The sequence below is a fragment of the Balaenoptera ricei genome, chromosome 10, assembly GCF_028023285.1.
Source record: "Balaenoptera ricei isolate mBalRic1 chromosome 10, mBalRic1.hap2, whole genome shotgun sequence".
Lineage (NCBI taxonomy): Eukaryota > Metazoa > Chordata > Mammalia > Artiodactyla > Balaenopteridae > Balaenoptera > Balaenoptera ricei.
Genome location: NC_082648.1, coordinates 37,258,380 through 37,275,040, shown reverse-complemented (window position 1 = coordinate 37,275,040; position 16,661 = coordinate 37,258,380). Strand labels below are relative to the sequence as shown.

Sequence of the window (16,661 nt, the reverse complement as noted above, 5' to 3'; positions counted from 1 at the left end):
AAAGAACTAGAAGACATAAAATTTCTTCCTATGACATTCTCTTTACAGCTTAATACTACTAAAATCAATTCTCAAATTAAAAGCACTTAACTTTCTTTTCAGTAAAATGTTCTTTTTACACCATTTAGTTATCATGCATATATGTCTGTCTTAAGAAATGAAAGGGGGGGAAAGGCAAGAAAAGTAAATAAAAATGAAGGGAAGATAAAGCTGTTCACTAGCCTCCTATATGACCCCAATGCAGAAAAGGCTTTACTGAGGGCGATTGCTGTGAAATGCAATTTCAGCTTTTTTTATGCCATGGTGATATATCTACCAATTTCAGTGCTGTGTGGAGAACAGGGACTTCATTCTAAAAGCAGTTCTGTTTTCAGAAATCACTTGGGATGAGTTGTCAAAAATACTCTAAAATATATTCTAATTGCTGTAAACTCACTTGAATTTTGACAAATGGAATAGTTTGATTTGAATTTTTAAATAATTTTTATTAAAAATACACAAGCAAAATGTAATTATTATTTTCCCTGTGTGACAAATTAGATTTCTGTACCAGAATCAAAATTTATTTGTAGAACTTGAATGAATCAAAAAGTATGTCAAGTCTTTCCCAATGAAGATAGGCCAGTCCCAGAAATGAACTATTTTTAGAAGAAATAGAAAATAATATTGAGGATTTTTAAGAAAATATCAATGATATGAGCTTATTCTTTGGATAAAAACTGAGTCAGTTGAAAACGTAACCCATTGGTTGGCTACTTCTCTCCATCCTGTATTTCATTTCCTTTCATTGACATTTGAAGCCAGGATCCTCATGACCTTCTTTGGATGCCATCTTTGCTTTTCCTGGCTGAATTAGGAGTACCCTGCATATGGCAAGTTGGCTGATTTTGTCTTTCTCCTGTGTTACATTGTAATAACTTGAAGGCAAGGACTTTGTCTTATTCATCTTTTATGTCCTTAGCGCCTGACACAGTTTTGAGAACAGAGTAAGAGGATGGAAAAAAAAAAAAAAAAATCGAAAGAACGGGTGAGTGAGTGAGTGGCTGAGTGAATCTATTCCATAAGGCAGCTGCATTTTACTAAATTAGGAAAAAAATGACAGATTAAGCCCCCAGGGGGAGAAGGATGCTGCTTCCAAAAGAGTGCTCAGCATTTGTCTGGGAACCTAAAGAGTAGATTCCAGAAAGTATTCTCACATGGAGTGACATAGACCAGCACCCAGCACTCTGAAGTTGATCTGACAGGAATGTCAATTGCCATGCTGTGATTAATAATGGAGAGATACTACAAGAGCTTAGAAAGAAGCAGCTTGCACTGCTTAAATCAACACACACGAAAAGGAGCCTCATTTCCTCCATTACAAATTCTGCCAATGCACCCAGACAACCTGATTCCAGTTTTCATAGCTGTTAAAATAACTACCTCATTCATATTTTACTGAAAGGGTGGTTTTCTTTTAACATGTGTTTGTAATAAAGAAATTTACTTATTGTTTGTTTAAACAACAGAAAATTTGTTTAACAGAGGCCCCGAAGAATGAGTTAAATTGATCTATTATCTATTAACTTTCACAGAAAAAAATTAAACATAGATTTGCAAAAGTTTGAAGATATTCCATCATACTTTATGATCTAAGCCTTTGAAAGTGATAAGGAAATATATCATTGATATCAGCCTATAGTATTTTAAGAGGGGCAAACATACAGTTTGTTTGAACTCCTGTACCAGTGGATCTGTGTTAAAAATGTATACTTGATTAATAATATAATTTCAGTACTCACTGTGATTGGGAAAGGCTTTCAACCGCAAATTTTGTTTTAATTATCTCACTGGCACAGGACTTTAAACCTGGAAATACAGGCTAGGATGTAAAGGAATCAGCTCTTTAACAAAAGCAACACACTTTAAGGATGAGAAAAAAGTGAGCTTTGTAGAGAAAAATAAACTCTGGTGGAAGAAGAGGTCCATAGTAATAATCTCAATGCTTTACCCTCAAGCTTCCTTCTATGTCTTGAGGCTTTTTAGTTTGGTCCTTCCTGCCATCAGCACACATTGCCCCAAAGATAAAAAAAGTCCCCTTTTTTAAACCCAAAAACAAAAACCACAACTGAAACAAAATGCTTTTCCCTTTGCTCTTTTAAATGTAACTAGGTCTAGTATTAACATTCCAAAGAAAATTTAAGAAAAAAATTGAGATATAAACATAAAAAATACAAAAATAGTTTATATATATGTATAGTTTCTATATATAACTATATATATAGTTTCTGAAACTACAGTAATTAATGCCATGACCTACTAGGCACTAAGAACTTTTTATCTGGTGTGTTCTACCTTAAAGCATGCCTTGGTAATTTCTGAGCCGTCATTATGTTAAATAATGTTCTTGTTTTAAGAAAATCTCCATTGAAAACACTTTTTATAGCCTCCAAACACATCAACTCCCAAAGGTTCCTCTGGGTTTTTTTTTTGTTATCACAATGCCCACGTAAGATTCTAAGTAAAAGCCAAGTCAAGTATTTTCTATTACTCTATTGGTCCCTGTTTGTGATTAACCCTCTTAATAAAGCATAAATATATCCCTCTGAGGCCATGGTGCTCATTCCTGACTCACTGGATTCTACCCTTACAGAGTCACTTCAATTACTTGACAGTGAGATTCAGATATAGGCATTTTTTAAAAGCTCAGGACATTCTTTTTTTTTTTTTTTTAACATCTTTATTGGAGTATAATTGCTTTACAATGGTGTGCTAGTTTCTGCTGTATAACAAAGTGAATCAGCTATACGTATACATATATCTCCATATCTCCTCCCTCTTGTGTCTCCCTCCCACCCTCCCTATCCCACCCCTCTAGTTGGACACAAAGCACGGAGCTGATCTCCCTGTACTATGCGGCTGCTTCCCACTAGCTATCTATTTGACATTTGGTAGTGTATATATGTCCATGCCACTCTCTCACTTCGTCCCAGTTTACCCTTTCCCCTCCCCGTGTCAAGTCTATTCTCTATGTCTACGTCTTTAGTCCTGTCCTGCCCCTAGGTTCATCAGAACAGTTTTTTTTTTTTTTTTTTTAGATTTCATATACATGTGTTAGCATACGGTATTCGTTTTTCTCTTCCTGACTTACTTCACTCTGTATGACAGTCTCTAGGTCCATCCACCTCACTACAAATAACTCAATTTCATTTCTTTTTATGGCTAATATTCCATTGTATATATGTGCCACATCTTCTTTATCCATTCATCTGTTGATGGACACTTAGGTTAAAAGCTCAGGACACTCTAATGTACAGCTGAATTTGAAATCATTGTTCTAAGAGCTGAATACGGAAACATTTACAGGAAAAATTCTGATGATAGGGACAGCTAATGGTTTCTGACTATTTCTCTGAGTTTTTAAAAATGCTGTCCTGTCACTTTGGTCCCATGATTACTAACTCTTATAAGAAAATGATCTCTATTATTAAGCAAAACACCAAGTTCCCTAAGATGGAAGCAACATCTTACTTGCAGAATGTCGCCACCCTGAATTATTTTGGGAACAGAGCCAGATATAAGAAAATTAATTAATTACCTTGATGATTGTCTCTTCAGAGCTCTCCTATGCTCATACACAGAAGATTTGGGGTTTATGTGAGAGAATTTCCTTCACAACTAAATACATACTTAATGCACACCATCGAAACTGTGAGGTTATGCTGAAAGATAGGAATCATTCAGAGAAACTAATACCTTTTTCCTCTGTGAATATTTAAAACTTAAGTTCCTTTGAACCCAAGAGTATTCTTGGGAGCACACCAGAGATTTTTATGAGTCTATCACAGGTTGTGAGTTTTTTTGAGTTCAAATTTATTTCTACATCTTTGTACGTTAAGTAGAGGTTTAACATGCATGGCTTTGAAATCATTCCAGAATCTGTAAACTGTAGGGAAAATTTCAAACTTTTAATTTAGAAAACTATTCACCATGGAATAAAATATTACAGGATAGGTAAGATTGATTTAATTGCAAGACTACACATACATACACAGTGTGTGTGTGTGTGTGTGTGTGTGTGTGTGTAAAAATAGACTGGATATAAATCATGATGGAGAAGACTGACAAATAAACAAATTAGATTCAGTTGTGTAAACAAATGGCAAATCAATGTCCTTATCAGGCAAAAAGCAATTAAAATTAATTCATTGACCCCCAAAATGATTTCTTCTCACAAGGCTTCCCTCAAAGGGACATTATTTTCAATGATATGCTTACTTAATACACCCATTTGCAAAGGCACAACCACTTCAGTGAGCTGAAGATTTTACTTATATTTGGCCTATGGCATCTTTTCCCCTGTGTTGGAAAACTCAGTTAAGATGCACATAGACTGTCAACTACAGAGCAGGCACTCAACTCTCAATTGGTCAAGCTGCATTTGACACAGTGAGGAGCAACTCAGCAACATATGCTGAAGTGACACAGCCCAGAAAACAAGGAACCAAGCATGTTCTGCTGCTTCAGACCTTGGCTATCATGCAGTGTGTGCAAGAGTCTAAGAGCCAAATAGACTTATGAGTCCTTTTACTGTTGAGAAAAGGAAAAAGAGGAAGAGAGAGAGAGAGGGAGACTGAGAGAGAGACTCTGTTGTGTTTTTTGTGTGCTGCATGTTGCCTGTGTATTTTGAAAATGAGATTATGGACAACCACACTCCGTATTTTGAAGCAGAATGACCAAAACCCTATTAACCCACTGAATGAGTGAAGGGCATAGAATACGCATCATTATGCAGGAACTGAAGGTTGTGCGGGTAAAATAATGTAAATCCACCCTGGTGGAATATGGCAAGTGGTATACACCATTACTAAAGCAACATGCCATTTATAAATTAAATACGCTGGCAAGCACTTGTCCAAAATAATCATTTCAAGGGCGTAATAAAAGGAGAGCAGGGGTAGCAAATAATAGAAGTCTTGTTTCCCAGCTAGAACCTAGATTGAAGTGATGTAAGTTAACTTATTTAAAGATAACCGAATTAAACAAATAAAATGATTCTATTTTTATTGAACAGATAGAATTTTAGAGGAAAGTAATTCAATACTGTAAAAGACACAGTTTCACAGATCTCAATTTCTTCATTTGTTAAAAGAGGAAACCTTAGTAGATGATCTGTAAGGTCCCTTTTACCTTTAAAATATCCTGTTTTTCTACACACGAAATAAATAATCTTAGTAGAGGATAAGAAGCTATCCCTAACAGTAGGAACAGCTATCTACTGTCCCTAATTGTCATTTTATTTGCAGAACCAGAAAAAAAGAGACTCTAACAGTACCAGGCTCACTGTTCAGTATATTTTCAATTTTAAAATGTAGAATTAATTAAATCTATACCTACAAAATAACATTAACAATCAGAAAATAAAGTAATAATCATGATACGTTGACTATGTAAATGAATCACAGATAGCTCTCTGTTCACCTTAATCCCTATAGACTTTTGTACTAGTCTGTCTGATATGTTTTCAGCCCTTCACTATCTGCATGATAATTATAATGCCTATAATATTAATAATAGATACAAGTCATTTAGGATCTGTTTTGTGCTCATACATTTGACATATTTTATGTTATTTAATCTTCACAGTAATATTATGAAAGTGTGTTCATTGTTTTATAAAATTAAGAATATGTAAACTCAGCTCTGAGAGGTAAAATAACCTATTCAAAGTGTCCCATCTGCTCTGTGACAATTCCAGGAAATGAGTTCAGGTCAGACTGAAGTCAAGGTGCTGCGTTCCTTCGCTCTCCGCTTTTCCACATGACAAAGGAACTGAGGGGAACATGCCCTGGAGAAAAGGGAGCCAGTGAAATGAACTGAAATTCAGAGCTAATACAATTCCCTCCAGAAGACTCAGCTCAGGTGACTCCGCCCAGACAACAGTCCTCCTTTGGTGAGAGCCCTGGGCGTGGATCCATCTCCTTTCCACCATGCCAGGCGCCAAAGGAGCCCCCCGTTCTCCCTTCTGTCCTTCACCCAGGCCTCGAGTCCCAGCTTGCAGCTTGGAAATCCCAATTCCCTCCCAGTTCCCAGCTGGTTGAAATCTCTGGTCTAAAACCCGATGACTGGTTTAATGCGCCCCAATCTGGGCAGGCCCATCCTGCTGGGGGCTAAAGATGAAAAATGACAGCAAGAGCTGTAAGAGCAATGTAAACCATAAGACGTCCCGGTGGGAGGCGTGGGGGACCCTGCAATCCTAGGTCAAGTCACTTGGAGAACCAGAGACAGAGCCTTGGCCTTTTCCCATCCAGGATCTCCTTCCTGGTGTGAGTAGAAAGGCAGGAACAATGTGCGTTTGCAACTGTGTAACTGCATAATGACACTGCCCACCCACAGGGCTCTGTCCCCAGCAGTGGACCGACAGGCACGCTTAGAGTCACATATGTGTACAACAGTACATATTTCCCTGTCTGTGATCCTGTTTTGACTCCACCAGATTCTGTACCAACCTCAGTCCTTTTGGTAATACACCTTATCTGCCCAAATTCGGCTTGTGCACCCACCTCTTTGCATTACCATGATATTTTAGCCTAGGTAGCCGTTTGATGTTCTGATTATTGCCAGCAGGACTGGCTACATAATTTGTGGAGCTCGGCACAAAATGAAATGTCAGGTCCCTTGTTCAAAAAGTATTAAAAATTTTGAGATCCCCGAAGCAGAGCCTTAAACCAAGCGCAGGTCCTCTGAGCACGGGACCCGTGTGATTGCGCAGGCTGCACGCCTTCGAAGCTGACCCAGGATGCCTGTTCAGTCTTTACGTGGTGAAAATCATACTCCCAGCTGGCTTTCCTCTGAGGGTATGAAAACAATACGATGCCTCTATTATTAAAAATATGTAGAGCAGCAGACATGTGCTTTTCATCATAACTTTTGGTTCTCAGGTGGCATTAATTAGTTACCTATAGTTCTGCGACATTGTAGTTCTGGTTTTGAATGCAAGCCTGCTTCTCCCTACTTACTTCTCAACTATTATAAGACCCGCTTTTATATTTACTCCCCATCACCCTTGAGCTCAGCATCGACCAAGCCAGGCAACCTACGAGTCTGAGCTGCCCTCCCTGTCTGACCCTATCAGGCTTCCAAACTCCCTGCCAGGACCATGGGCATGGTCCCGACTCATGGTACACTTCAGTGTCCGCCCAACACACTCAAGGATGATCAGCTTAGTGCCAAGTTCTTCCCACTAAAAATATTATTCCAGAGAGACTGTGACACAGCAGATGCAAAACTGTGGACTTTTTAAGCCAGTCACTATAATATTCTCATCTATGAATATCATTTATTGATCTTTAACTTTTTTGTTTATTTTAAATTGTGGTTAAATAACATAAAATTGACCATCATAACCATTTTTAAGTTCAGTAGTGTTAAGTACATTTACTCTGTTGTGTAACCTCATAATCATCCATCTCCTGAACTTTTTTCATCTGCCCAAACTGCAACTCTGTAGCCATTAAAAAATAACTTCCCATTCTCCCCTCCCCCTAGCCGCTGGCAACTTTCTGCTTCTATGAATTTGACTACTCCAGTTATCTCACATAAGTGGAACAATACAACACTTGTCTTTTGGGGACTGGCTTATTTGATATTAACTTTTGATGTAAATTTTTCGGGTGAGTGTGTAGAACTGAAGGAGAGTCCCAGTTCTAATTAGGGGCAATTAATAGACAGCCACTAACTTTTAGAGAATTTTCTCATTGCTGTAGGAAATAAGGCCTGAAAAGGAGAGTTGGATCTGGTCTCTGGGTTGTAAATATTGTCTCTATCACCAATTCCCTCAAGCTGGCTGTCTCTTTTCCTTCACGTCTTCCTTATTTGTCAAAAATGTTAAAATCCTTTGAATTCAAATGTCTCAATCTAAACTTGCAAAGGGTTTTGTTTCTTGGGTTATTATAAAAGAAGAAAAACATCTTTTTGTCTACATACTAATAAAATCATTCAGGTAAACAGCCTGCAAACTCTTCCATTGTTAGATATTTAATGAGTCTTTTTTTTTTTTTTTTTTTTGATTAATCAGCACCTCGTTTCTGCTTTATTTATCCTGAGTTCACCCTTTGTACTGGGAACACTTTGCCTAGATATGCAACTCCTTGCAGGCTGGCCTTGATAAATGGTCTGTGTTTGTGTAATTTAGATTAGTTCAGTAATTGTTTGGAACAAAGACCAGAAATCTTCCCAAGGGTATTAAACATTCACTTTCAGGGCTTGGTGGTCTGTGATGAAGGGAAGGTCAGACCAAAGTTGCTTTACCACCTTTGCCCCAAGGTCACACCTCCTCTTGCTGCCTACAAGCAGCTGTCTGGAATTCATCAGCTGGAAGCTGGCTGAAAAGAACAGGGTTGATTCCCTCAATTTTCCAGGAAGCTGAGATGTGGTAAAGCTGGCTAATCTTTAGAAAAAATCAGAGAGCAAATCAAAAGCAAAATCTAAAAGGTAATACAAGTGGTCCTGTGGCCTTTAGACGTGACAAACATTCTGCTGTGGTTCTGCTTTAAAGAGCTGGTTCCCCAGAATAGTTCTTGAGAGACTACTTGGCTGACTCCTAGCTTTAAAACTTATTTTAAGTTTGTTTTCTTATATAGAACTATTCCTTTCTTGTCTTTTAAAATATCTGGGGACTCTTACTAACAGAGAGTACAAGATGGATTATGACAGCCTCTAAGAACTCCGAGTTTGTTTTTTTATTTATTTTATTGATGTATAGTTGATTTACAATGTTGTGTTAATGTCTGCTGTACAGCAAAGTGATTCAGACATATATATATATATATATACACATTCTTTTTCATATTCGTTTCTATTATGGTTTATCACAGGATACTGAATATAGTTAGTTCCCTGTACTATACAGTAGGACCTTGCTGTTTATCCATTCTGTACATAATAGTTTGCATCTGCTATCCCCAAACTCCCAATCCATCCCTCCGCAACCCCCTCTCCCCCTTGGCAGCCATGAGTCTGTTCTCTACGTCTGTGAGTCTGTAGAATCCCGAGTTTGATTTCTATCTCTCTTGCTCCCCTTACCTGATTGACAGGAGGCTCAGTTCTGAACAGCTCTCACGATGGGAGAACTCACTACCGAACATGGCAGCCTCCTTGGAGAGCCTCACTGCTTAGCATTCTCTTCTTTCAACAATCCAAAATTGTTTCCTTTAATATCCTCCCTGATGCCATCATATCCCTTGAGCCCACAGCCAACATGTTTTCCTGCGTTTTCCAGACTCTCTTTCATGAACACTGCTCTAATTTCTATGCCAGTTCCTCATCCAACTACATGACACATCCGGATGCTTGTTCTGGCATGACTGCAAATTCCCTTATGTCACGGTTGCTTTTCCTAAAACGTTCTGGCTGGTTCACAGACCAATCTTAGAGGGTAGTGTCTACATCTGAACCCAATCCTAGCCCAGTTCACCCCCTCAGGACAGAGCATGACAAACGCCAACCCTATTCTAGATGCTATGGCGCTTTTAAAATATGAAAATGTTCATGTGGTCAGAAATTCCAACATGCCTATAGGCATATAGATGCCACTAATTCAAAACTAGTCTCCCCCTCCTCCAAGGCCTCTAGCCCACGCCTCCCCACCTCCCCACCAAAGGCAACTATGTGGTATCTCTTGAGAAAACAAATTCTTTACATGCACAGCTAAGTAGTTAGATGGTTAGCGATAAGAGGATGAGATGTTTCTTCCCCAAGCTTCATATGTTTTTAACAGGAAAGGACCTCTTATAGCTGGAAACTGGCTAAAAAGTGAGTAGGCAGGCTCCCCAGACATTCTAATACTGAACTGTGGTAATGCTGGCTAACCTTTCCAGAAAAGTAGAAAGCACAGCCAGATCACAGTGTTTACAAATGCAATCCTATGGCCTTTAGATCTGATAGCTAAAAAATGATACATCTTTACTTTGATTGGTTTTTCTTAAGTTATGAGTGAGGTTGAACCTCCTTTAATGGTTATTACCCATTTATATTTATCAACTATCTCTTCATAGTTTTTACTAATTTTTCACCTTAATATATTTGTTTCATCTAGAAGTGATTTTGCTGTTAACGATTTAGGTTGAGATCCAACTTTATTTTTTTTCCAAATACCTAGCCCGTTGTCTCAGGAGTTATTGAATAATCTATCTTTTCCCCACTGATATGAAATATCACCTTCATTTTACATTAAATTATTTCTAAATGTATTTTAGATGTGTTCTATATCTCTACCCTAATCCAGTGAACTTCTATTTCTTTCCTAATGCAGAAATGATTTTAGTTATGGCTTCATGATATATTTTAATATCTGGCTCAGATATTCATGGCTAATTTTGCATACGTATTTTTTCATTTTAAATGTGGAATTGTCAGGTTCAAAAAAAGTCTTGTTGACTTGGGAATATATATTATAATACATATATTATACATATATATATCTTACATATTAAGGAAAATTAAAATACTGGTAATTGAATCTTGCTATTCAAAGCAAAGCATGTTTTTACATGTGTTTTTTCTTATATACTCTAGCAGGAATTTTCAAGGCCTTCTTCACATAAAACTTACACATTTTTATTAACTTTATGGGAGCTGGTATACGTTTTGTTGTTGTGGTTGTGCTTATAAATGGGATAACTTCTTTCATTGTATTGTCTAAGTGGTTACTGATTATAGAAAAGCTATTTGATTTCTATATATTAATTTTAAAACCAAATATCTTTCTGAAAACTTTCTAGTAGTGTTTGTGCTGATTCCCTTGGTTTTTTGAGTATATGTCCATATTAACTAAAAACATGATAATTCTGCTTCCTACTTTATACTTCTGCTTTCTTTCTCTTTTTAAATTTCATTGGCTACTACTTCCAGAGCAATGCGGTAGTAATGTGGCAGATGTTTTAGATCATTTCAATCATGGCTGTTTCATTTTCCTCTTAAAATGACTTATCACTTGCTAAAGGCTAGGAAACTAAGACACTATTTCCCAGGGTCACTTCAAGCTTGGATTCTACCTGTAATCTGTCTCACATTGAGAAGGAGAAGATGTCTCCTCATGGGATATGGAGGGTGGAAGTAAGGCAAGCTGGGCTGTGCTTCTGGTCTGCTGATTCTGCAAACCAGGAGCACCATCATAGAGGTTTTGAGGTTTTCTCAACCATACAGAGATCCTTGTCTAATCGCTACTTTTGTAGGTATTGAGAGGTAGTGGGCAGGGCATTCATTTTGCTGCCATAGGTCATACCTGAGATGGTGTGGTCACGGAGCCAACCATTGGGGTAGTGGCTGCCAGATTTCCCCATTTCATAATCATGACAGTGAGAGCAGCTCTCTTGGCAGACCAGTTCTAGACTGGCATTCTGGGAGACACACTTGGAAGCTAAGCCTAGAGCCTGCTCCACAAACTCTTCCAACAATTTCATAATCAGTTCTGCCATGTGACCATATTTACTTAAACTAGCTAGAAAGCCTTCTGGTTTCTGCCAACCAACTCTAATGAGAGAACATCCTTATCTTGTTCCTAAGTTGAAAGGAAATGTATTGAGAGTTCTAATATTTAACCATTAAGTATGTTGCTGGCTTTTGAAAGTGTGTGTGCCTGTGTACACAGGTACAAATATATTTGCATAATGCTTTTGAAATGCTTTTGAAATTATTCCTTTAATTTCCTCTATATTCATGGTTATTTACTCTTCTCATTTATAATTTTATGGGTTTTTTTTCCTCCTTGGTTCCTTTAGTTTCCGGCTTTGAAAGCCAATTTATAGTCAATAAATATCCACTCTTCAACCACTGTTTTAAAAAATATTTTATACATGTTACTTTAAAGACTATTTTCCACCATCTTTTTCATCTGTGTGTGTGTGTGCACGCACGTGCACATGTGTGTGTTTAAAGGATAGAAGTCACAGTTTATTTCTGTTAAACTGCATCTTCTTAGATTTGGTCTAGAGTTTTATAATCCAATATATTATCTATACCTTTCATCTTTGTTTCATCTGTAAATTTCACCAGAATACAATTTATATAATGTTCTTAAAAAGAAAGAATTTAAATAGGAGAGGACTAAAAATAAACACCTGCTGCAAACCTTTAGAAATCACATTAAAGACTGACACTGATTTTTTTAATTAATATATTTTTATCTTCAATCAGTTCTGAATCCATCAAATTATGCTCAAACTTATTCCATGTTTCTTCACCTTAATTTAGATCAGGACACTGTGTTAAATTTCTCAAATAATTCATCAATTTCCTAGAAGGTCAACATCTGTTTTTAAGAAATAATTATTTCAATAAATTTCAAAAAATATTTCTTATAAAAATATTTTAAAAACAAATTTCTGCAAACTTTAGTACTAATGTAACACTTATAATATCCCTTAAAATCAAAAATCACTTAGAAAGGTATAATCTTCCAAGACTGAACCAGGAAGAAATAGAAAATATGAACAGACCAATCACAAGCAATGAAATTGAAACTGTGATTAAAAATTTTCCAACAAACAAAAGTCCAGGACCAGATGGCTTCACAGGTGAATTCTATCAAACATTTAGAGAAGAGCTAACACCCATCCTTCTCAAACTCTTCCAAAAAATTGCAGAGAAAGGAACACTCCCAAACTCATTCTACAAGGCCACCATCACTCTCAAACCAAAACCAGACAAAGATACTACAGAAAAAGAAAATTACAGACCAATATCACTCATGAATATAGATGCAAAAATTCTCAACAAAATACTAGCAAACAGAATCCAACAACACATTAAAAGCATCATACACTATGATCAAGTGAGATTTATCCCAGGGATGCAAGGATTCTTCACTATACACAAATCAATCAATGTGATACACCATATTAACAAACTGAAGAATAAAAACCATATGATCATCTCAATAGATGCAGAAAAAGCTTTTGACAAACTTCAACACCCATTTATGATAAAAACTCTCCAGAAAGTGGGCACAGAGGGAACCTACCTCAATATAATAAAGGCCATATATGACAAACCCACAGCAAACATCATTCTCAATGGTTAAAAACTGAAAGCATTTCCTCTCAGATCAGGAACAAGACAAGGATGTTCACTCTCACCACTATTATTCAACATAGTTTTGGAAGTCCTAGCCACAGCAATCAGAGAAGAAAAAGAAATAAAAGGAATACAAATTGGAAAAGTAGAATTAAAACTGTCACTGTTTAAAGATGACATGATATTATACATAGAGAATCCTAAAGATGCCACCAGAAAACGACTAGAGGTAATCAATGAATTTCGTAAAGTTGCAAGATACAAAATTAATGCACAGAAATCTCTTGCATTACTATACACTAATGATGAAGAATCTGAAAGAGAAATTAAGGAAACACTCCCGTTTACCATTGCAACGAAAAGAATAAAATACCTAGGAATAAACCTACCTAGGGAGACAAAAGACCTGTATGCAGAAAACTATAAGACACTGATGAAAGAAATTAAAGATGATACAAACAGATAGAGAGATATACCATGTTCTTGGATTGGAAGAATCGATATTGTGAAAATGGCTATACTACCCAAAGTAATCTACAGATTCAATGCAATCCCTATTAAATTACCAATAGCATTTTTTACACAACTAGAACAAAAAATCTTAAAATTTGTATGGAGACACAAAAGACCCCAAATAGCCAAAGCAGTCTTGAGGGAAAAAAACGGAGCTGGAGGAATCAGACTCCCTGACTTCAGACTATACTACAAAGTTATAGTAATCAAGACAGTATGGTAGTGGCACAAAAACAGAAATACAGATCAATGGAACAGGATAGAAAGCCCAGAGATAAACCCATGCACCTGTGGTCAACTAATCTATGACAAAGGAGGCAAGGATATACAATGGAGAAAAGACAGTCTCTTCAAAATGTGGTGCTGGGAAAACTGGACAGCTACATGTAAAAGACTGAAATTAGAACACTCCCTAACACCATACACAAAAATAAACTCAAAATGGATTAAAGATCTAAATGTAAGGCCAGACACTATAAAACTCTTAGAGGAAAACAGGAAGAACCTCTTTGACATAAATCACAGCAATATCTTTTTTGATCCACCCTCTAGAGTAATGGAAAAAAATAAAATCAAAAATCAACTGTGCTTTTCCTTCTACTTTAAGTATTTTCAGTATTTCCCCACCATAGATTAGTGGTTCTTAATCATTCACTGCTGCTTTCTCTGTTCTGTGGTTTGCAAAGGAATGAAATATGGTTAGACTGTACATATTTTCATCAACATTTGATTTATACAATTTTTCACAAAGTAAATATTTTGCATTTCTTAATTCATTTAATGCCAAAATATTTTGAATATATATGTGTGTATATAAAGTATATATATATATAATAAATGAAATAAATATATTTATATATATAGTGAATATTTAAAGTCTATTGTAAGATACACTAACAATTAATGTAATAACAATTTTTTGAATGAAAAGAATATAGAATTAATGCATTAAATTTATTCACTGACTTTTGAGATGCATTTAGATGTGAAAATGTGCGTGTTAGAACGGCTTGCATGCTGTGACTCTGACTCCTAAGGATCTCTTGCAAGGCTGGTTGTCTTCATCTCTGTCAGAAGATACATAATTTTTCTTTTCAGACAAATATATGATTTGGTCCTTTGGAACTCCTTTGGAGTTGAGTTTTCAGTCCATAGCAGAGGATGTCTCTGAAGGATGGAAGGCATGATTGACCAGAGCTGGGATCACCCCTCCATCTCCTTGGACCTCTTTATCCCCTCACAGCAGCTCTGCTACATTCTTACCTTATTAGATGCCACCAGATATTTTCTACAAGTTTCAGCAACCACAAAGGCTATCACACACAGCAGAAAGGAATATCAGTTACTGAAGGCATTGAGTTTCAAATAATATTTAAAAGATCAGTCTTGCTTCTCACATGTTTAAATTCATAGCACTAGCCCTGTCAGCAGCTTCAATTTCTGGGTGTGCAAGAACTGCTCTAGCCAACAGCAGGTCTTGTTGATGAAGTTTATTCAAGTTGTTTTGAATGAATAATTTTGTAACACATGTAGAGTGCAGCATGAGAGGGGAGGAAGGGCAAGGAAGAAAAATCTAGATTTAAACATTTATAAAATACAGTCATAAGTAAGTACTCTTACCAGCAACATGTACTTACCCTATGACTGATATCATGTTTTACGTATAGACCTTATCGGGAAAAAGAAAAAGCTTTGGTTTAAAAAGAAAAGCCTTTAAAATATAACTTTCAGGCACTTTTCCAATGCCTAATGGATTGCTTTAAAACATAAAACCAGGAATACAGGAATTATTTTTTTTGGTTTCCAATAAAGCTTCATTAATCACCACAGATCACTAAAAATCAGTAAAATGTCATAAAAGCTTCCATTCCATTTTCCTGCAAACCTAACGCTGACACTTCTGGAGCGAATGGTTAGAAAATGGAATGGAATAGACATGTCCTAGAATACAAATTAGTAGTTCATGGCAAATAGGGAATATATGTATGTCTGTACCTATGTATAAAATATATGCATAGCAGTGGTTTTGCTTGCATGAGAACTTTTTATTCCTTACCATAAATTCATTTATTTATTCCTATCCTATTTTAAAGGACTCATAGATAAAATTTACTATTACTATTATCCACATTTTATAGACAAAGACAATAAGACTTACAGAGGTTAAGAAACTTGCATAAAAATAACAGATTAGTAAATGGGGGATCAGGGTTTGTACCACAGCAAATCTGACTCTAGAATCTGTCTTCTTTAGCACAAATACTACACAGACACCCCTAAAGCATTCAGCAGTAAATGGTCACATGCATTGTTCTCTGGCCAAAGGGTATGAATCAGCTAACAGAACTCAAGAAATTACGTTAAACGTGTTGATTACCATGTCCTAAATTCACTCTATTTATAGAACACATATCATGTCTCTTCTACAGGAAAAAGCAGCCTCTGTAGTAAATACTAATTTCTTGTTTTATTTCTTATACTTAAAGTATTTTCCCTTTAAAACTGTAGTGTAAAGTCTATGTAGTTTTAATGGCAAGAATTGTTTCTGGCTTTTTGTATGTAAGCTAAAGTAACATATATTACTATTTGAGTATTATTACATGTAAGTATTATAAATTTGGGTTTATCCAGCAAAATCTGACTAATGTTCTTCGATGCTGTTTTGTGGGTTTACAAACATGCATATGTTTTTAACCTAAAAGCAAAAAAACCTCACCAACAGAAATCTCTACATGTTTTCACCAAGATTATCGTTAAAATGTCTTTAGACAATATATACTAAAAAACGGAACTATAGCATTGCTACCATTAGATAAATTTTAGTTATAACTTTAATGATATAGATTTGAAATTCAGGAATTCTTCCTTTTAATCCTGACTCTGCCATTAATTACCTAGATGACCCTGAACATGTTACTTAACCTCTCTGAGCATCTGTTCTTCCTCTGTAAATGCTGCCCTACCTGGTTGAACTGCTATGATGATCAATGAGATAAAAGAAATGGGCATGAGTTAGATGTTCAGGACATTATTTAAACATAAAATATTATTTTAAAATGACTTTGTTCAGACCCTTCCTTCTTTTAGACTTACTT

The 16,661-nt window shown here is 36.2% G+C and overlaps 1 protein-coding gene across 11 annotated transcripts in view; it reads right to left on the bottom strand.

Annotated features, from left to right (window-relative positions):
- The window catches only part of TMEM117 (transmembrane protein 117), a 528,035-nt gene that overhangs the window by 41,465 nt on the left and 469,909 nt on the right, over nucleotides 1-16,661 (bottom strand). Inside the window, exon 7 of one of the 11 annotated variants that reach the window (XM_059935714.1) lies at nucleotides 14,590-14,633. The exons of the other annotated variants lie outside the window; for them this stretch is intronic. Within the exon in view, the coding sequence (XP_059791697.1) occupies nucleotides 14,628-14,633 (6 nt within the window). The 3' untranslated portion in view covers nucleotides 14,590-14,627. Of the gene's footprint in view, nucleotides 1-14,589; nucleotides 14,634-16,661 lie in introns of those variants that run through there. 11 annotated transcript variants of the gene reach the window in all.